The sequence below is a fragment of the Panthera tigris genome, chromosome A1 (genome assembly GCF_018350195.1).
Source record: "Panthera tigris isolate Pti1 chromosome A1, P.tigris_Pti1_mat1.1, whole genome shotgun sequence".
NCBI classification, from domain to species: Eukaryota; Metazoa; Chordata; class Mammalia; order Carnivora; family Felidae; genus Panthera; species Panthera tigris.
Genome location: NC_056660.1, coordinates 103,897,929 through 103,921,826, shown reverse-complemented (window position 1 = coordinate 103,921,826; position 23,898 = coordinate 103,897,929). Strand labels below are relative to the sequence as shown.

The following is a 23,898-nucleotide window of genomic DNA, read 5'->3' as shown; positions in this document are numbered from 1 at the left end:
GGAACTGACATCCTAAAACATAACACATTAATTGACTATAGCCACCACCTAAGCATAGAGTAGCATCTGACGCTACCCCGGAACAAATAGCAACTGAGACAGGAGATCAAAGTTACCAGAAGCTATCGCTTAAGGGCATGGTGGGCATTTTTCGTTGACAATATTTTACTGTTGTTTATTTTTGAGAGAGAAAGACAGAGTGTGGGTGGGGGAGGGGCAGAGAGATAGGGAGACACAGAATCCAAAGGAGGCTCCAGGTTCTGAGCTGTCAGCGCAGAACTCAACACGGGGCTCGAACCCATGAACCACTGAGATCATGACCTGAGCTCAAGTTGGACACTTAATCAATGAGCCACCCAGACGCCCCTCTTTGACAGTACTTCCTAACTGGATCTCTTCATAGTTGCTGACCTACCCTAAGTTATTCCCCACCTCCAGATAAGGAGACTTTCCTGTGTTTTCATTTACATTCATTCAGCATGTGAATCTACCACTAGAAATATGCACACTGCTAAATATTAAGTCAGAAAACATACTCGTTTACAGCAGATGCTTACAGATGAACCGAAACTCCAAATGCAGCCCAGAAAACCTTTATAAAATGTAGTTGACACTCCATCGTAATTAAGCACTGCTTCCCTCAGGGGCGCCTGGGTGGCTCACTCAGGTAAGCGTCCGATTCTTGATTTCAGCTCAGGTCATGATCTCATGGTTCCTAAGATCGAGCCCCATGTTGGGCTGTGCACGGACGGCACAAAGCCTGCTTGGAATTCTCTCTCTGCCCCTACCCTGCCAGTTCATTCTCTCTCAAAATAAATAAAATAAACTTTAAAAAAAATTGCTTCCCTTAATAAAAATAATATGAATAAAACGAAAGCTTTCATTTCAAGAAAACTTGAATTTCACCAGGCATAACAAGTAACCAGGTCCAATCAAATATATGACCATTAAATAATCAGCTTGACACGAGACACCTACATTCCTGTTAATATCCTATAGCAATGGCTCAAGAGTAACAGACATAGTTTCAATGATACAGCATGGATATACTTTCCCAAGATAACCTAGTACCATTAACTTTTGGGAACCAGCCCTACAATCTCCTAGGGTCTATCTGACTAACCTGAATGCAACTGCTTACTTGCCACTTTCGGAATTACTCCTGATCACCTTCTACTTACCAGCAACACCACTGTACTTCACGGCTTTCACCATCTTGGTTTTTCATCCTACCACCTCTTTGACCTTGACTTGTCTTAGGATCATAATTTCAAACCTAGCTTCTGCACTGAATTACTGGCTCTGGAACTCAGTGCTTGAACTTGCTTCGATGTCTGCACTACCCTTTCCATTTGGAAGATTTAAGTCTCCTATCCAAGTATCCTTCATTTTGTCTAAGTGAACCCAACTCCGACAACCTCCACCAATAAAGAAACGGGAGATTCAAAAATGCACTTGAGGTGTGCCTGGGTGGCTCAGTTGGTTAAGCATTCAACTCTTGATTTTGGCTCAGGTCATGATCTCATGATTCGTGAGCTTGAGCCCCACGTCGGGCTCTGTGCAAACATAGAACCTGCTTAGGATTCTTTCTCTCCCCTTCTTTGGTTCAAGCTCACACTCTCTCTCTCTCAAAACAAATATATAAACTTAAAAAAAAGTTTTTTATTTAAAAAATAAAATGCACTCAATTACAGAATCACTAGAAAATGAATGTTCAAGGTAGCTCTTAGGGGAAATACATCATTACTAGGTAATAAATGTAGAGGACTTTTTAAATAAAGTCATACTACATACACAGAACACACAGAAAGTGACTGAAGACCTAATAAGCATATGACAGTAACTATTTGAAAATGAATTAATATAATTAACCACTTAAACAGGAACAAAGAACTAGTGTAAAACAGAAACCAAGAAGTAAACTTAGAGGGACACACACTTAGAACATAATCTGAAACTCATTACACAACAGTTTAATTAGACAATGGCAAATTACTGCCCTTCTGTTAACATTTTGTTGGTCACACAGGTCAGTTTGTATCACAAATGCTCAGCTAAATGAATTGTCTAGTTTGGCCAGTAGCACAACTACAAAAAAATCTTGGAGCTCAACTTTTTTTTTTTTTTTTTTTTTTTTTTAATTTTAAGTAAGCTCCACATGAGGTTTGAACTCAAGACCCTGAGATTAAGTCACATGCTCTACTGACCCAGCCAGCCAAGCACCCACCCTGGAGCTCAGCTTCTCTGTATCACCTACAATGTATCTGTGAACAAAGAATCTGTGTTAGTTTTCAGGATAGGAACTATACACATGCTTTGCTTTGGTTTGGTTTCCTTCTGTCACAAGTGCCATAATTTTCAATGTATTTTCTCAAAAAAGCCCTTGTGCCCTTGTTCTTTGATTTTCATATATAGAGTATATATGGGTACAAAGAGTTCCATTAAGCAATTCAAAATAAGAGACCCAAATTATAGATGGTCTCTCAGTTGTTCTAATAATTACATACCTAGAAAGGTATGTAGTTTCTGTGTGTATGTAAGAAAGTAAGTAAATAAATAAAGTTTCTGGATATTAAATGTCACTTCCATGAAATTCACCAAAGATTATTATGCTGCATATAACCAAGCATGGACAAGGGCAAAAATTTGTGTTCAATAAATACTGAGAGACTTAAGAATATAGAATTGTAAAAGCTCTAAATTTGACAAACAAAACAAAAACAAGACAAAAAACCAGACCAGGAATATTCATGCTTCTAAATAAAAAATAGAAATACAAGTATGTAGGGTTTTTTTATTACTACTTTAACAGGTCAGGCAAAAGAATAGTGTAAGGAAACCAAAAATAGACCACTCTCGAGTCAGTTTTAAAATCCACTCATAATATTCTACAGCAAAATACTACGCAACTCTCTGGTTTCTTAGATCACTTCTTAGCAATTGGGAGAAGCGCTTAAAGATTGTCAGGTTCGTCTTATAGAAAAATAGACGCTCGAGGCACCTGGGTGGCTCAGTCGGTTAAGTGTCTGACTTTGGCTCAGGTCATGACCTCAGGGTTCATGGGTTCAAGCCCCACAGTGAGCTCTGTGTTAACAGCCTGGAGCCTGCTTTAGAGTCTCTCTCTCTCTCCCTCCCTCCCTCTCTCTCTCTCTCTCTCTCTGCCCCTGTCTGCTTGCACTCTGTCTCTCTCTCAAAAATAAAAACATTAAAATATTTTTTTTGAAGAACAGACACAACAAACAGATTGAAAATTCTCCCCAATGCACGTATCGTGATACCCTAGATGGAAATGAGATGATAAAAGAAAATGAAAAATGAACACAAGAAATCCATGCCAATGACACCCCTTCTCTGTCCAGCTGCCTTTCTTAACTCAGCACTCAGCACTAACATTTCACTTCAGGACCATTCTTATTTAGAAAAAACAAATAAATGACAGAGGGTGAAATGGAAAAGCTATTTCGTTTTTCACCTACAGCCAGATAACCTAACAGAAACCATTCTATATAAACCGTTATTTCTAACATAACCACAAAGCAAGGATTTTAAATCCCCCAGAAGAGACCTACTCTACACGGACAGCCAGGCCAAGTATGGCCAGCTGTTTGCGCCCTGTGCTGGGATACACCGTAAGCTTCTTCTCACAGTTGTCTGATGGCAGCTGGACACCACTCCACACGACAGCAATTATTCAAGTGACTATCAGTGCAACTTCTGAGGCTCTCTTCACACATGGAGTTCAAAATGAACATGGCCTTTACCATCTAACCATGGTCTAGGCTTTTTAAGAAAAAATAAACTTCCCTCTGAATTTAAGGTAAAGATTATTAATATACCCAAACACAAACCTTGTCTTTAGTTAAACTAATCTATTTCAAATAACAATGTACTCAAAACGCTATTAAATAAGCATTTGTTCCAATATTCATTCACCAGCTTCAATTCTGTCCCCAAAGTATCTTCCTTTCCAAAGGAAAAAGGAATGTGATCAACAGTAGTTTTACTGAGAAAAATAAATGAATTTCTCTGCAATTAAGCTCAATGTAATACACAAAATCTCTAGAAAGTCATATGATCACAATTTCCATTAACGAGGGTCTCCTCTGGCACAAGTAAAAGGACTAAGATGCTTCTATACAAGCCCAAAGGTTGAAATTAATATTTTTTTGTGGGAGTAAAATTCTGCTTGTTATTCAATAAGCTGAGCAGTCAACAAATTAGCAGCAATCCAATCACAATCAGGCAAAACCTAATTGAAATTAGATTATAATTAGGAAAAATACCAAATAAGACTCAAACTGGACCTCACATCTATTTCTTCGAACGAAAGAGATTCACATAGTTACTTCTGTGCTTGCTTATAGCACAGACTTAGACCTTAAATCCTAACAAAAAATGACCTATTAAGGAAAAAAAAAAAAAAAAAAACCAGTAACCGCCACTGTGTGCCTGACCATTTATCAGAGGGCTTGGAAACCAGCAGTGAACAAAATATAACAAGTCCCTGCTCTTATGGAAGGTACTTTCTGGTAGGTAGAGGCACACAGTAAACACATTTATATATGGCAGAGGTAATCAATACTTTGAAGGAAATTAAATCAGAAAAACAAGTTAGAAATTACTAGTATGACTAGTTACTTTACTGCTCCTCTATGGGTTTCACACCACCCAATCTTGTAGGAAAATAGCCTCCTGAAAAAATGGTAATCATTAAGTCAATAATTATCTTAGGAGAGCCTAGAGGGTACTGGAAAAATGTACTGATACAACAGGAAACAAAGTCAGACACTAACCCTGTCCACAAAGAGACTCCACTCTCATGAGGGAATCAATCAATCATAGAATTGTCTTAACACATCAAATTTGTCGGCAGCCTTCTTGATACACAGCGCTCCAAGAGTACATGATACAACTTCAGGGTAAAAATGTCACATTAAACAGGACTCCCGAAACTTCTGGGTTAAAACATCACATTACACATGACTCCAGAAACCCAACTAAAACAAGCAAAGGCACAAATTCACAATGACAAAGGAAGGCAAAGGGAAAATGACAAAATCTTGGAAGCTGAACATGGATGGATAAGTGAAAATGAGCTTAGCCAACACAAGAGTGCTGAATCCTAAGCCAGGCACAGGGATATCTGAGAAGTAACCGACTTTATACTGCAGATGTTGTTGATAACAAGAGATACCTTGGTAACTCCGAAGTACAACTAGCTGACAATCCATTACAAAGCAAAGCAAATAACCACTCCATACCACACTCCTGGGTCAATGGACCCTCATCCACCGTGGCAAAGATGAAAGATCTCCTCTCTGAGGACAGTGGGGCAGATTCCTAGACCTGATAGTTACACAACACACCTGAAGGCAGCAGTACCACACAGAGGGTAGGGGAGCTCAGTGGACTCTCCAGACACCAAACCCGCTCTCAGCCTCTCTCAGCTTACAGCAGGCTGGGCAGCAAAGCCCAAGGAAGACTTGAAAACATGACAGCGGGTATTCCCAGTGACGTGATCCTACCCTATCACCCCCGGGAAGCTTGGTCAAGAAGCCCCACTTCTGCACACAGCTTTCTATCAGCTTCTGAGAAACACTTCTGAATATAAAGGGACATACAACAGTCATCAGACAACTGAGAAAAACTCTCACGTGGATTAACTCACCCAACGTCTGTTCCATCCTCCTAGTTGTGCTTTCCTCAACTGGAAAGGTAAAAATTACATTTTCCAGAATGCCTAGAAGCCAGGATATGGGAGGAAAATGAGGAACTCTAATGAACCTATAAGGAGTATGGAAGAAGGAAGTACCACAGGACCACCTTCTTGGTCCTTGTGGCAATTTTCCTGCTGAAAACCAATCATTAAAACCTGAAGTTTTCCTGTCCTTATGTCAATAACACACATTAATGGAGCTTTGGAGTGAAATTTAAAATCAGAAACTGAATCCTCCGATTTTGTTTTTTGTCAAGATTGTTTTGGCTACTCTGGGTACCACAAATTTCTGTATGAATTTTAGGCTTAACTTGTCAACGTCTGCAAAAAGGAAGCTGTGACTTTGATAGAGATTGCACTGAATCTGCAGGTCAATTTGAGGAGAAATGCCACCTTAACATCTTCCAATCCATAAACATGGGATATCTTTCCATTTATGTAGGTCTTCACTTACAGTTTTCAGTGTACAAGTCTTATACTTCTGTTCAATTTATTCCTATGTAATTCATTCCCTCTGATGCTGCTAAAAATGGAGTTTTCTTACCTTCATTTTTAGACTGTTCATTCTTCATGGCTAATGTACAGAAATATACTTGAGTTCTGTATATTGCTCCCATGTCGTAAACTTTGTTGAACTTACTAGCTCTCAAGAGTTTTGCTTTTGTTTTTTTTATTAAATTCCTTAGGATCTCCTATGAAACCATGGCACCTGCAAATAGAAACAGTTTTACCACTTCTTTTTCTTGCCTAATCGCCCTGGCTAGAACGCCCGGTACACTGATAACGTTAACAAGTAGTGAGAGTGGGCGACCTTGTCTTGTTCCTGGTCTTAGGAAGAAAGCAGCCAGTCTTGACCATCCAGTATATTAGCCGTAAATTTTTCATAGATACTCTTCATCAGGTTAAGAAGCTCCCTTTTATTCCTCATTCAAATATTTTTACAATGAAAGAGCAGTGTACTTTGTCAAATACTTCTTATGCATCTAGTGAGAGGGTTTTTGCCCTTCATTCTATTAATATGGTTTATTACATTACAGACTTTCACAGACTGAACCAACCTTGCATTCCCAATATAAAACCCACGTGATCGGGGGACCCGGGTGGGGTCAGGGTACCTAAGCACCAGCTCAGGTCTTGATCTCAGGGTTGGGAGTTCAAGCCCTGCATTGGGGCCCACGCTGGGCATGGAGCCTACTTTAAAAAACAAAACAAAACAAAAAAGTAAAAAAATCCATATGGAGATAGTATATAGTCCTTTTACATGTTGGTAGGTTTGGTTTGCTAGTACTTGGTCAGGAATTTTTGCACCTATATTGGTAAGAGACATTGGTACGTGACGTTTTTCTGGTCTGAAGTTTTTCCAAAACAGTGTCCCAATGTCCATCTCCAGTTTGCTAGGTGTCATGGGGCAGGTGTTTGCAGCAGCAGCAGTGGCAGCTTCCTGGTCCTGAACTGTAGCTATAAACTATTTTGTTTTTTTTTTTTTAATTCGGTGGCTTCAATGGTGCCTGAGACATAAAAGCTCCCAGAATCTACAGTGTTCTAGCCATCATTCCAGCTCTCTAACGCTTTTAATAATTTTTTCTAACCACCTGCATCCCATATCGTTTTCTTTTCTGCTTAAAATATCTAGTGGATTCCATTTCCTGCAGTGAGACACAAAGACCTAAATAAATAGAAAAAGAAATTAACTTGGAGCAAACAAAAACTGTGAAGGAAAAGAGACTTCTTAAAAGGTAAGAGGAAGTACTGCACCTACGAAATGTAAACAAGATCAAGATACTATAAGGAAACATCGAGACAGTAAAAAGAAGGTATTAGAAATTTAAAACAGGACAGCAAAAACTGGAAGGTAAAATGGAGAATATCTACCAGAGAAAAAAAAAGTTTTAAATGAGAAAACTAAGAATTTAAGAAGTCCAACATCTGAATCACATGGGTCTCAGAAAGTACAAAATAGGAGAAAACCATGAATAAAAGAATGTGTTGTTTATATATTTATTTTGAGAGAGAAAGAAAGAGAGAGAGAGAGAGAGAGAGAGAGAGAGAGAGAGAGAGAATCCCAAGCAGGCTCCGCATTGTTAGTGCCAGAGGCCCATGTGGGGCTCAATCCTACAAACCATGAGATCATGACCTGAGCCGAGATCAAGGGTCAGATGTCAACCAACAGAGCCACTCGTCACCTCAAATAATTTTTTAAAGTTGCCAAGGACTGAAGAACATGAATTTCCAGACTGAAAAACTATCACCACATGACCAGCACAATGGAAGGAAAAGAGATGCACACCAAGGGACATTCTTAAGAAACTTCAGAACTGGACCAAAAAAGGATACTGTAGGCTTTTAAATTTTTCACTCATAGTGCTTCTTAGCAACAACAAAAGCTAGAAAACTATAAAGCATGACTTCAAAATCCTAGGAAATGTGCTTTACAACTTAGAATTCTATAGCCAAACTATCAATGCTGATGTGACATAACTAGCCATAGAGAAGAGCATAAGCCTCCAAATGTTATTTCTTCAATAACATAAAGCTAATTTAAAAAAAAAAAAACAACTCATGATTCCAAATGACTTGATGTTTTAAGAGTTAGTATCAAGTCTTTCTATATAATTAGATAAAACTAAGTGGGAAAAAATGCCATTTCCGTAAGTAAACAAAAGATGGTATAGGGAAGAAAAACTAATGACTACTGAGTTCTGTGGGAGATTATGTCCATAGTACGTCCAGGCATTTTTGCCATAACACAACATATGTGCTCCTGAAAACCCTTCCACTAACAGATCAAATGGAAAAATAAAGTTGGAACAATCCTCTCAAAACCTATGCAGTTTTGTAAAAAGAGCACTAGCAATAATAATATAAAACTAGTACCTCAGGAAATGACTTGGACAACCCAGGCAGAGAGTTGTGTGGCTGTAACTACCTCAAGAGATACTTATAAATGCACAAGAGTGGTCGTGCAGGCTTGCGGGAATTGAGATGAGACAGAAAGAAGTAGAGCTCTGAACATACCAAAGGGAATGTACCTGTTTGGGAGAGGGAATCCTGGGAGCAGCACTCATGTTTAATCTTCTTCAGAAAAAGGTGAAAAGCAGAAACAGACTCATAAATGCAGAGAACAAACAGATGGTCGCCAGAGGGGAGGGGCATGGGCAAAATAGTTGACGGGGAGAGGAAAATACAGGCTTCCAGTTACCTAATGAATAAGTCACAAGGATAAAGGCACAGTACAGGGAATACAGTCAGTGGTGTTGTAACAGAGTTGTACAATGGTATTCAAGTAGAGTCATACCTTAACAGACGGCAGCTACACTTGTGGTGAGCACAGTGTAAGTATACAAGTATGGAATCACTATGTTGTATACCTGAACCTAATGTAACAGTGTGTCAACTACACTTCGATTAAAAAATAATAAAACTAAAATAACATAGAGCTGAAAGTGCAACTGAAGGCTTTCTCTACCTCTAAATTCTACTCTTGACCTTCTGGTTCCTTTACTAGGAAAAGTCACATATAAAGCAATACAACCTCCAATTACAGTAACATCATTTCTCGATTTAAAAGCCAAATATGAGCTAATTGGTGTTAAAGAAGCATCTGTAGCACCACACTAAATTAATACTTCAAATACCAAAAACTGACCTAAACCGGTCCAAAATAGAATGTACGAGGCCAGTCACAGGAAGAAAATGTGTTATGGAGAACACAATGAAGAACTCAATTCCCCATCTTTCAAAGCACAAAGTCAATAATGTCATTTAGGTAAAAATTCCAAATGAGCAGTGAAAATAGTTGAAGGTAATTTCTTTTTATGAGAAGCCTTGGGAGAATCCTTGGAGTCCTTAAATTATGTACACACATACACACTGCTGTATAGTCCTGGGTTGTTTTTTGCTTTGTTTTGTTTTTTCCTTTTTTCCCAAGACTCAAATTGAAAACATCTGATAGTCAGGAAGGACTTCCCTAAAAAATGGATGCAGTGGACATCAGAGAGATGAGACGTTAACCCAAGGACAAGAGAAGTCCAGACAAGGAAATCACTTTTGCAAAGGACCTATTAACAGGGAGCGTAGTAAACAAGGTTGAAAAAAGGACTTCAGAGTGAGGAGAGAGAGCAAGACCAAGTATGGTGGGAGATACAGCTGGAGTCAGAAAGCAGCCAGCTCATGCAGAGAAGTCTGAGGTAGGATGACCATCTTGTCCCAGTTTGCAAAGGGCAAGTTCCATTCATGCCAGTTGTCCCAGCATAATTTATACCTCCCTCTTTCACACACAAAAGCATCCCTGTTTGGATGCTAAATTATATGGTCACCCTGCAATTAGGCAATACTGAGGGTCTTATTAGTCTTTATCCTAGAAGTTACTAAAGGGTTTTAGGCAAAGTGGGTTAAGTGCATTATCTTAGAGGGTAAGTGTTCTGGTCTCCTATCCAATGTTTTGTGATACAAAGTTGAAATGAGAATCTATTTTTTTCTTTTTTTGATGTTTTTATTATTTTATTTCTGAGAGCGCGTGCAAGCAAGAGAGGGGCAGACACAAGAATATGAAGCAGGCTCCGGGCTCTGAGCTGTCAGCACAGAGCCCGACGCGGGACTTGAACTCACGAACCATGAGATCATGACCTGAGCCGAAGGTGGACGCTTAACCAACTGAGCCACCCAGGTGCCCTGAGAATCTACTTTAAATAAAACTTTAAAAATGTCTTCTCTTCACAGCCAACATTCTTATACAAGTAATCGCACAATCTTTCTTCCCACTCCTTCCTTCATTATAGTCCATGGCTTTGATCCCACTGCCAAAGTTACTAGCATTACGCACTCCTCACAATCAACAACAATCTGCCAGCCACCAAATGTATTAAATAAATAACTTTTAGGACTTATCTAACCAAAACTGTCCTAGCATTGCTTTATAAATCTCTGTCCCATGACTCAACTCTTGTCCTGCTTCTCTGGCTATTGCTTACCATCTCCACTTTTCCTTTTTCTACCCAGTCCTCATATGAAGATGTTTCCCACGTCTTTGCCCCTCCTCTCTTTTGTCTTTATCCCCAAATATCAGCCCTGCTCCTGCAACTGTATCTCCATTCAAAGTCTCTCCATAGAGCTCCAGGCAAGTACTCTAGATTGCCATGTGACATCTCCACCTAGAAGTCCAAAAAACACCACGAATTCACACTAACCTGAGTAGGTTCTCTAAACCAGTCCCCTATCCATCAAGGTCTAAAAGCAACACTTCCCCCAGGCACCCATGCATGGAAGCAGGGTCACCCTCAACTCTTCTCCTGACTCTCCCATGCTTAGTATCTCTTAAATCCACTTTCTATCCTTTCCCACTGCCTACCTGAACTCAGGGCCCGCCTCAAGTGTTCTTACCTGGGTTTTACCTGTACTCTTTGTTTCCTCCACAGAATGGCCAGACCATTCTTCTGTTCATGTCACTTTTCTACCTGAAATTCTTGAGGCTCATTTCCTAAAATCCAACCGCCCTCTACCACATACGTGCATGCGTAGGTATGTACACACACACACACACACACACACTCGCACACACGCACGCGTGCAGGTCTAGTTAGAGGAAACTAACTGCCATTTGGGTAACCACCCTCTCCTAATGCTTTCCAGCCAACTCCTAGTTACTTACCTCCCAACACTCAGCCCAGTTCCCTGGGGATGTCTTTCAAAACTTCAGAAGGCTCCTGTCTGCCTTAGTCTTTTCTTCCACAGCACCATGTAGATACTGCTATCATAACACTTATTACACTGTATTAATATACCACATTAACAGTTCACAATAGCATAGTGTTTGTTTTATGCTTTGCCCATGAGACTGTCAACAACTTGGTAACAAGAACTGAGCGTCCCGTCTATTCACGGCATCTGGTTCAAGGCCTGGCATATAGTATTATTTCCACAAATGTGTGCTGAATAAAAAATGAAAAGAACATTTCTCAAAAAAATAATTCAAAAAAACAATATTTCTCTCATGAGTATTAAAGACTTAAGAGATTTTAATTCGTCTTAAAATTATTATTAAGACATAGAGTAAAGTAGGAAAGTAGCTTTCTAAGAAGGAAGATAAAAGAAGTCTTTTTCAGTAATTCATCTTCACCCTTTCCTCATGAGCGAACAAAGCCCTCGGTATTTCCAACAGCTGCTTCCATTACTGCACCCTCCTGACAAATCCACAATCACCTCCAGGGAGCTATGAACTATCACTGTGAAAAACACACATCCAGTACCATTTGCAAAAGTAACAACCAAATGGACCTGAAAATCAGCCGTCCTATGTAAGATTTCAAGTCCCAACCCAATGATAGTGCATGGTGAGCCTGCTTCAGACAGAGAAACCAAAATCACACCTGCAAAACAGCAATGATGTAAGGATTACAAGAAATGACACGGGGGGCGGGGGGGGGGGGGGGGGGTGGGAGGCTGGCTGGTTCAGATGGTAGAGCGTGCAACTCTATCTTGGAGTTGAGTTCAAGCCCAGCGTTGGCCATAGAGCTTACTTAAAAATGAGTAAATAAATGATCCATGTAAAAACTCTCTGACAACGCTGTAACACAGAGCTCAGACCTAGTCTAGCTCTACCACTAATCTGCTAAATTCTCTTAGCCTGAAGTTTCCTCACTCATCAAACAGGGTTATCACACGGCTTAAAAGACAGTGCATCTAGCAGAGTGCGTGGCAAACATGTTAAGCGCGAAATGAATCTTAGCACCTTCTGTCCTGTATCTTTGATAAGTACTTTAATCTAGCTCTCAGTCTCTGCATCCACAAATCAAGTTGGTTAGACGGCATGATCCAAGACCCCTTCCAGCACCAAAAGGGCTCTGATTTGATCTGTGATTAATGAATGTAGATGCAGTGAAGGCAAAAAATTATATTTAAAAAGGACCAACTAAACAGATTAGCTAAGGAAAACGTCATTTATCATCTAGTCATACACCAAAAATATCAGCAGAAACCTGAGATTATAACCTAAGTTTCAATCATTTTATGCCTTTATACCAGCAATATGACCCTAACAATATAAAAATGATCAAGAACTAGAAAGATTCCAAAATTAAAATAAATTCCTCAGACACTCATCTGTTGCTGGTAGCATCAAAAATTGGCAAAATTGTCATTTCTTCATCCAGTGGTTAACATTTAACCAGTCAATTAGTTAACATTTAACCATTAAGTTAACCAGAGGAAAAAACCTGTTAACTGTCAGCAAGAGAAGATAAACATGGCCCTCTAACCATCTTGGAGAAACTGGGGACATACAGTCACTGAGAAGTACGCATGCTTGGTCACAGCAAGCTAAGTGACCAATAAAACTTATCAGTGTAGCTTTAAAATGTGTTAAATGATAGTATAGTACATTAGCTGATGTGAGAAGATAATCACAAAACAGCGCTGCATGAAAAAAGGTTACAAATCAGTATTTAACAGGAATCGTTTTTTGTTAACAATATGCTTATTAATAGGAAAACTTCAGAGTTCTTTTTTATGGAACTAAGGATGATTTTTACTTTCTTCTTGGTGTTTACCTGTATTTTTTAATTTCCCATAACAAACATAATTTTTGTGTAATAAGAAAGCTTTTTTTTTTTTAATTCCCAAAATATAACAACCAACACACAATCCCTTATCACAGAAGTACAGTGAAAAAAAGAAGTTAAAAACCCTGATTAGGAAACTTCCTTAGACCCCAATAATAATTGGGAACTTCAGTTACGCTCCCATCACTCAAGTAATGCCTCAGCCTCAATCTCACTATTTGTGCATGGAACAGACCTACACTGAAGATATAAAATTCTCAAGATCTCTAACTCAGACATACCAGAGGTGATGTCATCTGATAAAGGACAAACATTAATAGATTGTGCTGGCGGGGGGGGGGGGGGGGGGGGGGGGGCAAGAATCGGGGCACCTGGGTGGCTCAGTCGGTTGGGCAACCAACTTCACCCATGTCATGATCTCACAGATCGTGGGTTCGAGCCCGGGATCAGGCTCTGTGTTGACAGCTCAGAGCCTGGAGCCTTTTCAGATTCTGTGTCTCCCTCCCTCTCTCTCTGTCCCTCCCCCACTCACATTCTGTCTTCAAAAATAAACATTAAAATTAAAAAAAAAAAAAATCAACAGCATATTTTTTTACTGCTTTATCTTTCATGCTGTGTTTACTTTCTTGAATCTGGGTACACTAAAAGATTACCTAGTTTACAGGATTAAACCTAAGGATTAAATTCCAACAACTCTAAAAGATATCCTGCTCTACCAGACATCCTTTGAAAGCATAGGAAGGAAGTGTTATGACAGTTTAATTACCTAGGATCTGCTTCCTAGATTTTGACACCAATTCTAGGGGTTTCGTCCTTCCAAGTATTTCCCTGAAAATTAAGTTTAGCATGCAGTTTTCTAGCTCTTATATTAAGGCCGGGGTGTTGCGGTCAACTTGCTTCTACCAGAGCAAAATTAGGACATAACCGAAAGACGAGGCAATACATGTGATGAAGGTTTTTGTTTTTAAACTAATCATCCTATGTCCAAAGAAAATTCCCTAAAGCAGGTTAGCATGTATTATTTTAGGTTTGAAAACTGAATACGAATGTTAGAACAACCCTGCTGATGTTGTTTAGTCTGTGCACCTTCCCGAAATGTCATTCTGTGACTAAAATAGGTAGAAAGCCAACAAAGGAAGTATATATATGCACTAAGTCCAAATTTAAAGTAAATCCCAACCCCTTTCACCACTAGGAAAGTAACAGGAAAAATTATTTTACCATATTTACATTTCAAGTACTCTTTAAAAGTGCTAAAATTTTAGCAACTTTCCTTAGTAAATTATCAGCAATATTTTATCCAACTATTACTGGATAAAAATTCATCCATTATTATGACACAAGTAAATAAGAGGCTAAAAAATGATATGTGTCTTAATTCTTGCTGAGATTCACAACACTACTACTTACTCCTTATCTCAATTATACAGATCAGGAAACACAGGCTCAAAGAATTCAAGTACCCGAGCCACAAAAAACTAAGAAGTTGCAACTTTGTGAAGTACCCTTGCTCGATACTACCCAACCTCATGCTATTGTGGTTGACAGTGTCCCGACATACTTGTTAGTAGCACATAAGTACCTGTATGCATTTTTTAATTACAACACACGCAAATCCAAATTTCCCATTAGAAGTTTCCTTACTAGGGGCGCCTGGGTGGCTCAGTCGGCTGAGCCTCCGACTTCGGCTCAGGTCATGATCTCACAGTCCGTGAGTTCGAGCCCCGCATCAGGCTCTGTGCTGACAGCTCAGAGCCTGTATCCTGCTTCAGATTCTGTGTCTCCCTCTCTCTCTGCCCCTCCCCTGCTCATGCTCTGTCTCAAAAATAAATAATAAAATAAGACATTAAAAAAATAAGTAAACAAAAAAAATTAAATTAAATTAAAAAAAAAAAAAGAAGTTTCCTTACTAAAGCAAAATCAAAAGAAAGTTATTTCCCCCAAAGGAATACAAAAATAGGCTTGATCCCTCAGTCTCAAACCCATTTTCCTCAAAGTAATGATGCTTGGGAATGGTGACAGGAAGAAGTCTACAAATCTTATGGTGCATATATGCCATGAAGAAACGCAACACTATACTGTTGGAGAAAAAAAATTTTCCTAAAATTATATTTAAAAAGCACCACTTGTTTTGAAAAGGCATGAATTTATGCTTTAAGTAATTAAATTCTGTACAGTATCTCAAAAATTAACTTGAAAACACTGGCTTTAAGGCCTAACACCTATAAAACATTAAACTATGTTTCGTGGGACATCCTTTGTAACTCCTTTTAAATGCCAAGACAGTATGGGGCTCCTGGGTGGCTCAGTCGGTTGAGCATCCAGCTTCAGCTCAGGACACGATCTCACATTCCATGAGTTTGAGCCCCGCGTCGGGCTCTGTGCTGGCAGCTCGGAGCTTGGAGCCTGTTTCACATTTTGTGTCTCCCTCTCTCTCTGCCCCTCCCCTGCTCACGCTCTGTCTCTCTTGCTCTCAAAAATAAATAAACGTAAAACAAAAATTTCTGAATGAAAGGACAGTAAAATTGGCTTGCTCAAACAATCCTACAGCATCCATTATATTTGTTATATACCAGTGAGCACCCATCACCACTTTCCTAATTCCTAACCCTCAAAAACAGAAACTTAAGAGTTCATTTTGCAGCTTTTCAAGCTTTAATATTACCATAAGCCAAATGGGGAATAAAAGACAACTTTTAGAACCTGATGAATCAGGTGAATTTAATAAAAGCAGTTAATTTAGGGGCGTCTGGATGGGTCAGTCAGTTAAGCATCCAACTTCAGCTCATGTGATGATCTCACGGTTCACAGGTTCAAGACCCTAGTCGGGCTATGTGCTGACAGCTCAGAGCCTGGAGCCTGCTTCCGATTCTGTGTCTCCCTCTCTCTCTGCCCCTCCCCCACTCGCACTCTATCTCTCTCTCTCAAAAATAAATAAACATTAAAAAAAAATTGGGGGGCGCCTGGGTGGCTCAGTTGGTTAAGCATCCAACTTCGGCTCAGGTCAGAATCTCATGGTTTGTGGGTTCGAGCCCCGCATCAGGCTCTGTGCTGACAGCTCGGAGCTTGGAGCCTGCTTCGGATTCTGCATCTCCCCCTCCCTGATCCTCCCCCACTCATGGTCTGTCTCCCTCTCTCCTTCAAAAATAAATAAAAACACTAAAAAAATTTTTTTTTATTTTTTTGAAGCAGTTAATTTAAAAACACAAATCCATACTCTCTTACATGCACTTCCAGAGTTTCTAAAACCTAAAATTTTCATTAATTCCTTTGGTGGCAAAACCTGACCTAAATGGATATGAGGCTATTTTTAGTTGTCTTTCTCCACTGACTATAACTATTAATATCTTTCCTTGCAGAAACATGTTTCACAGTGGAGTGCCACCCCAGACCCCACTGGGGGTATTCTATATGGTACATGCATATTACCTTAAAATTGAAATTGTTTTTACTTCTATAACACACCGGGCCTTAAGGATTTTACATAAAAAACTGTGGACCTGTATCAGCAAACGAAAAAAAAAAAAAGTATGCATCCACAAAATTAGTTATTGAACAATTGACCAACAAACTTACTTTTCTCTTACATCTATCTACCTTTCCTGTATAATGAGTTAACACTGAAATTCTGAAATGTCAATCTTCCTTTACTTTTTTGTTTCAAGTGTTGACTGATGGCACTCATCATCATTCTTGGAAACTGTTCACCAAAACAGCTTCCAATGACATATAATTAGGTTTGGACTGAATCAGAGTAGCTGTATCTTAAATCTGAGATGTGTTCCTGTGAGAGACCACATGGATGGAAGCAGATGTCAAATTCTCTCCAGCAGGACCAAGCACCTCCAAGAATTATTCTGTCTTTAGGTACACTGTGTACTGAGGAAGCAAAAAGGGACCAAGTAATTTCGGAATCTATGATTTTTTTAAATCCACTTACATGATATACTAACTTACAAAGACTCTTAACTCTAAATAAAAAATTAAAAACTGAAAATTATTCTTAAATAAAAGAGCTAAATGGACCCAAATAGACAAAAACAACTTCTTGCTTTACATCTTACAAATTATACTGCAACTATTGTTCAAAATTAAATTATTCCCAAGATTTCCAAGAATTACTACATACAGGCAGCATTAGTCTACCCACTAGACCCTAATAAAAAGGCAGTTAAATATGCCACATAAAATAAACTTGTATCGGGGCGCCTGGGTGGCTCAGTTAAGCATCCAACTCCAATTCAGTTCTGATCTCACAGTTCAGGAGTTAAAGACTCACTCAGCTCTCTGCTGTCAGCTCACAACCAGCCACTTCAGATCCTGTCTTCCCTTCTCTGTGCCCCTCCCCCGCAATTGTGCCCTCTAGCTCTCTCTCAAAAATATATCAACATTTTATTTTTTATTTTTTTTTTTTCAACATTTATTTATTTTTGGGACAGAGAGAGACAGAGCATGAACGGGGGAGGGGCAGAGAGAGAGGGAGACACAGAATCGGAAACAGGCTCCAGGCTCTGGGCTGATGGCTCAGAGCCTGACGCGGGGCTCGAACTCACGGACCGCGAGATCGTGACCTGGCTGAAGTTGGACGCCCAACCGACTGCGCCACCCAGGCGCCCCAAAAATATATCAACATTTTAAAAAAATAAATAAGCCTGTCGCACCAAAGAGAATGGGAGAAGGATCATTAAACATTCCAATGAACTTCTAAAAAATGATGAAAAGCAGATAAAAGTACATATCACAAAATATGCACATAAGGACTACAGGGGAAAGTGAGGGAGACTTAAAATGGGGGCATTAACTCACGAAACAGCTTTATATCTGATTCTCCTCAGCATCCCTTAGCCTAACTGCAGGCTTTCCGACAAGTTAGTCCACAGCACATCCCAATGAGATATAAAGAGGTCCTAATGTGTTCTTCCATTAGAAAAGCCAGCGAAGGAGCTACCTAAACTAAACAACTAAAGCACTAATGCTCAACCAATTCATTTGTAAATGTTGACAAGCGAGAAGGATCACACATGTGACAAAAATCACTTGCAAGAAAAAATCCAATCCAAACAAAAAGAACAACTGAACAGGGAGGAAAAAAGAGATCATCCAGTGAAAAGTATTTTAAAAAGAAAATCCTAAATATTACCTTCAGACAGATTAAAGAAAATAATACATCCTTAAAATAGAAACAAATTGGGGCGCCTGGGTGGCTCAGTCAGTTAAGCTTCTGACTCTGGCTCAGGTCATGATCTCACAGCTTGTGAGTTCGAGCCCCACATTGGGCTCTGCGCTGACAGCTCAGAGCCTGGAACCTGCTCAGATTCTGTGTCTCCTGGTCTCTCTCTGCCCCTCCCCTGCTCACACTCTGTCTCTCTCTCTCAAAAAATAAATGTTAAAAAAAAATTTAAAAATAAATAAAATAGAAACAAATTGAATAAAAGAGAAATATCTGTACAAAAAAATTTCTTGGAATTAAAAGCATGACTTCAGTCTTTAAAATGTCACTACTGAAAAATAAATTAAGTAATTAAATAAAAAGTCACTACTCAACTAGGGAAGAATCAAAGTAATTTCCCAGAATGGAAAAAGAAAAAAAAGAGACAAGAGACAAAAGTGGTTAACATCCCAACCAGAAAAAAGAAAGAAAACAAGGAACAGAAAGATTTGGAATAAAATAAATTTCCCAGAGCTAAATAAAGTTCAAGACTTTAAATAGAAAGAAACCACTTGTAACAGGTGGGATGCATAACAGAAATATCCTTTCCTAGACTCATCGCCATCCAATTTCAGAAAATCAGGATAAAAGAAAATTCCAAAGCTTCCAAAGAAGAAAACCAAAAGCAATTACCAAAAGAAAATAACTGTGACTGACATCAGACAGATACTACAACACAGGCCACTAGAAGACAAGGGAGCAATATCATAATTCCCAAGTTCTGAGGAAAAAGGTTAGAACCAATATTCTATACCTAACCCAACTACTAACCAAGCATGACAAAACAAAGTTATTTTCAGACACATGGGACTCAGAAAGTTTAAATCCTGGTGAACCTGCGGGGGCTCGGTGATTAAGCGACCAACTATGGATTCAGGCTCAAGTCACGATCTCACAGTTTCTGAGATAAAGTCCCACTCAGGGTGCTGACAGCAAAGAGTCTGCTTGGGATTCTCCTTCTCACTCTGCCCTATTCCTGTTTGTACTCTCTTTCTACCAATAAACTTAAAAAAAAAAAAAAAAAAAAGGAAGTTTACATCCTGCCATCTTTTCTGAGTCAGTTGCTTAAGGATGTTCGCCAACAAAATGAGGGAAGAAACCAAGGAAAGGAAAGCATGTGATCTAGGACAGTGGGTCAAAATCAGGTCAATTTCTAGGATGTCAGCTACACACAGCACATTTTTTTAAATTTTTTTTAATGTTTTTTTTTATTTTTGACAGAGCATGAGCGGGGGAGGGGCAGAGAGAGAGGAAGACACAGAATCCAAAGCAGGCTCTGGTCTCTGAGCTGTCAGCACAGAGTGTGACAAGGGGCTCGAACTCACAGACCTCGAGATCATGACCTGAGCCAAGTCGGTCGCTCAACCGAATGAACCACCCAGGTGCCCCTACACACAGCCCATCTTAAGCCCAGAAAGCTTCAGGGAAAAAATAATACTCATGTAATAGATATTATGATTACATATTTTCAGAAAGACTTCTTTAGTCAACAAGAAAAATGAAAGCCCATTTAGGAGCAAAATTCCTTAACCACACCATCCCTTCACCCTATTTTATCTTTATTACCCTGGCACCTGTTATTACGTAAAATTACATCACATACGTTATTTTATTGATTCTAATACATGTATATTTTACTTTTTAATCTTGCTAAAACTAGTATGCATCTTACAATCCACACACAGCATTTTTTTCCACTTTTTTTAATGTTTATTTATTTTTGAGAGACAGAACACAAGTGGGGGAGGGGCAGAGAGAGGGAGACAGAATCTGAACCAGGCTCCAGGCTCTCAGCTGTCAGCACAGAGCCCAACATGGGGCTCAAACCCATGAACCGTGAGAGCACGACCTGAGCCAAAGTTGGACGCTTAACCGACTGAGCCACCCAGGTGCCCCGCATGTTTTTACACTTTAATTGACAAATAACTGACACACATCACTGTGTAAGCTCATGGTGTACAGCAAATTGTTTGATTTACATATACTGAGAAATGATTAACACAATAGATTCAGTTAACATACATCTTCTCACATAGATACAAAAACAAAAAAGGAAAAAAATTTCTCCTTGTGATGAGAACTGTTAGGATTTTACCTCTTAACTTTCCTATATATCACATGATGACCTATAGACATCCTGTTATACATGACATTCCTACTACTTTATCTTGTAACTGTATGTATCTTTTGACTGGCTTCCTCTATTTCCCCCTCCCCCTCCATAGGCAGCATTTTAAAACTACAGTCAGCCAGGTGGCAGTCTTGTTACTGTATTAAAAACCTTCCGTAGTTAACTTCTGAAAAGATTACAAAAGCATCAACATCGAAATGCCTCAGACTAGATGAAATAAGACCTTTATGTGCTTGTTAGGTATCTCCCCTACAGTACTCAACTCAGCAACACAAGGGCAATAATTTATTTCTTTAAAACAATCTCTGTAGTCTCTCAACATACAACAGTGACTGGCACATAACAGATGCTTAATCTGTCACATTTTAACATCTCTGAAACAAATATGGGCCCAACAGAATGGATCCTACATAGCTGGTCCTGACATTTTTTTCTTAGTGGTGCATTTTATAGCAAATCGGCATCTAGGATTTGAAGAAATTCAGTAACAAAAATTGGACAGTAATGTGAGTGCAATGACCCATTTCAAAAGATGCCTCCAAAGGTTGGTAAATCCAAGAAACAGAAAAATAAGCTTATTATTGAGTTTCGAAACTAAACACCCAAATAAATAAACACAAAAAGAGCTAAACACGACTGCCTCCTGGAAATAGACAATAGATTGTCAACAGTCTTTCACCAGAAGTCAGCCTATTTTTTTTATCAAGTGCACACACTTTTTATGAACCATTTTTCAAATATTAATAAGGGGGAGGGGTAGATTCACGCATACAAAATCAGAGAGAGACAGACAGGAGCATTCACACAGACAGAAAGACATTCACGGGCAAACAGAGTCAAAGTCGGAGTCAAGCATCTCCAGAAATTTCAATGAACAATGGAGGATGGAGACCGAGTTCTGGAAGCAAATTTAGCAAATATCTAAAGCATGACATCAACCCTAGTTGCCTACTGATTGATTACAAGTATGCCCTTTTGCTCACCAGAAAGTCAAGGTAGGCTCAGCAAAGGCTTGCTAGTTTATCCTAGTGCCCTGGTCTGAAAACTCAGACCTCCTTAGGTGGAATAATTACAAACTCGCCACAGCACTTCACGTTTACACAACAACCCTTACACCTGCCCTGGCCTGTCATTAATTACAATGACAGACGCGGGCGCTGAAAAGGTCTCTCCATTACCAGAAAGACCAACTGACTACATTAAGGGGGTGCAAAAGCTCGGGGAAGGAGACTGCTGCCGGGGGGGGGGGGGGGGGACGGGGAGGCGGTGAGTAATGTGGTCCACGAATCAGAGAACGGTGGTCACGCCATCCAAAACCCCAGCTTTCAGCACCCAAGGGGACCCGCGACTATCTTCTTAGAAACGGCACCTTTCCCTAGAGAAAGCTAAAGAGCTTAAAACCCCAACTCGGCCTGGGCCGGCAGAGGCGCTCAGTTCAGACCCCGCCCAAGACAGGCGTAGAACGATTGCAAAATGTCACAGGGCCCAGATTGAGCGCGCCAAAGCGGGACCCACCCCCGGGAGACCGGGACGCTGGAGGCAGGTCCCTCCCCTTCCTCTCTCCGCCCGCGCACAGCTCATTCATTCTTGAGGCGGGCAGCCCATCTTCCCGGCCAGCCATCTCTGCGCCGCAAACCCACCAGCCGCTTTGTCTCTGGCCCGGCCGGAAACAGGAACGCGCATTGGAGCGCGCGCCCAGACGCCACCTCCCCACACCTGGGGCCCGCCGGGCATTCCCGGTCGGAGAACCCTTCTGGATCTCGGGGTTCGAGGTCCGAAGGTGGCCAATCCACCTTGGCGGCCTCAGGTGCGCGCTCCACCCGGCCCTGCTAAAGAGCGGGCAGTCGGAAATGTGCATCTCTCGGTCACACCGTCGCTACAACTCGAACCCTCCTCCGCGACCCCTCTCCCCGCTAAGAAACACTGTATTCTTTCTCCTTCCAAAGGGCGTGGGCACTCGGCCCCGGTCTTCCCGCCCTGAGGCTGCGCCCCCCGCCCCTCGCGTGAGCTAATGCGGCCCCCAGACGAGCACTCACTTGAGGAGCAGCTGGTCGTGCTCGGCTTTGAACTTGCCCAGCTCGATCTGCAGCTTGGCGCGCTCGCGGGCCGTGTCGTCGAGCGCGCGTCGCGCGTCCGCCAGCTCGGTCTCGTAGAGCGCCTTGAGGCCGGTGAGCTCGCGTCCGCGCACCTCCTCACGCTCCGTCACCTGCAGCTGCAGCGCGCTGTTCTCTGTCTCCAGGCTGCGCACCTTGTCGATGTACACGGCCAGGCGGTCGTTGAGCTCGCGCAGCTCCTCCTTCTCCTGCAGCCGCGACAGCCGCGTGGGGCTCAGCGGCGTAGCGGGGCCGCCGGTGCGGCTACCCGACCGCGGCGGCACGGGGGTCGCGGTCGCCATGGCGGGCGGCGGGGCGGCTGGCGGGCAGAGCAGAGCGGGGAAGCCGCGGGCAGCACGGGACGCGTAGGGAGCTGCAGAGGGCGAAGCGATGATCCGAAGGCACAAACCGACGACCCGCGCCCGCGGAGAAGCCGGCGTGGGAAGGGAGAAGCACCTGGGTTGGCAGGAGCCGGGTTACGGCACAAAGGGCAAAGGGGGAAGACTGCCAATCAATCAATCGTAAAATGCCCTTTTAAGAAAACACGCACACACACTCACACACACTCCGGAAGATTTGGGGCGAGGGTGACCGGGAGGGGCCGAGCTGGGTCCGCGCGCCGCCGCCGCCACCGAGTCTCCCGCCCGCAGCACTTTGTTTCCTCTCAGGCGGCGCGGAGCGGCGGGCGGGGGGGTGGGGAGGGAGGAGGGCGGCGGGGGGCGGAGGTGGCGCGGGCAGTGGCGCCGCACTCTCCAACATGGCCGGCGCGCGCCGGCACCTCCACGTGACCGTCGCCGGCCAATGGGGAGCCGGCGGCGCGCTCCGGGGCTCGGGGGCTGGGCCTGTAAATTCAAAATCGGGGCCTCGGGCAACCGTCAGCTTGGCGCGCGGGGCTGGGCGTGGCTGGGGACGGACTGAGGGCGGTGGAGCGGGGCGCCGAGGACTGCTCGCCGGGCGGCCCAGGGCCCAGCGCCGGCCGGGCCTTCCCACCACCCCGCGGGGACCCCCGGAGGGGCTGGGCTTGCGGGTGGCGGGAAGGAGCCCGGAGGTTTTCCGGGGCGGGCCAGCGCCGCAGCCCACACCCAGCGGTTCAGGGAAATTCAAACATAAACGGCCGTAACAGCCGCTCGCACAACTCGTGGAGGCCGGGACAGTCGCAGACGTTGTAACTTTATCCCCGGCAGCCGTGGAGT

The 23,898-nt window shown here is 41.9% G+C and overlaps 1 protein-coding gene across 1 annotated transcript in view; it reads right to left on the bottom strand.

Annotated features, from left to right (window-relative positions):
• Positions 1 to 23,385, bottom strand: part of LMNB1 (lamin B1) — a 55,773-nt gene extending 32,388 nt beyond the window's left edge. Inside the window, exon 1 of the mRNA XM_042983005.1 lies at positions 22,649 to 23,385. Coding sequence (XP_042838939.1) covers positions 22,649 to 23,007 — 359 coding nt within the window. The 5' untranslated portion in view covers positions 23,008 to 23,385. The remainder of the gene's footprint in view (positions 1 to 22,648) is intronic.
• Between the last annotated feature and the right edge of the window lie 513 nt (positions 23,386 to 23,898).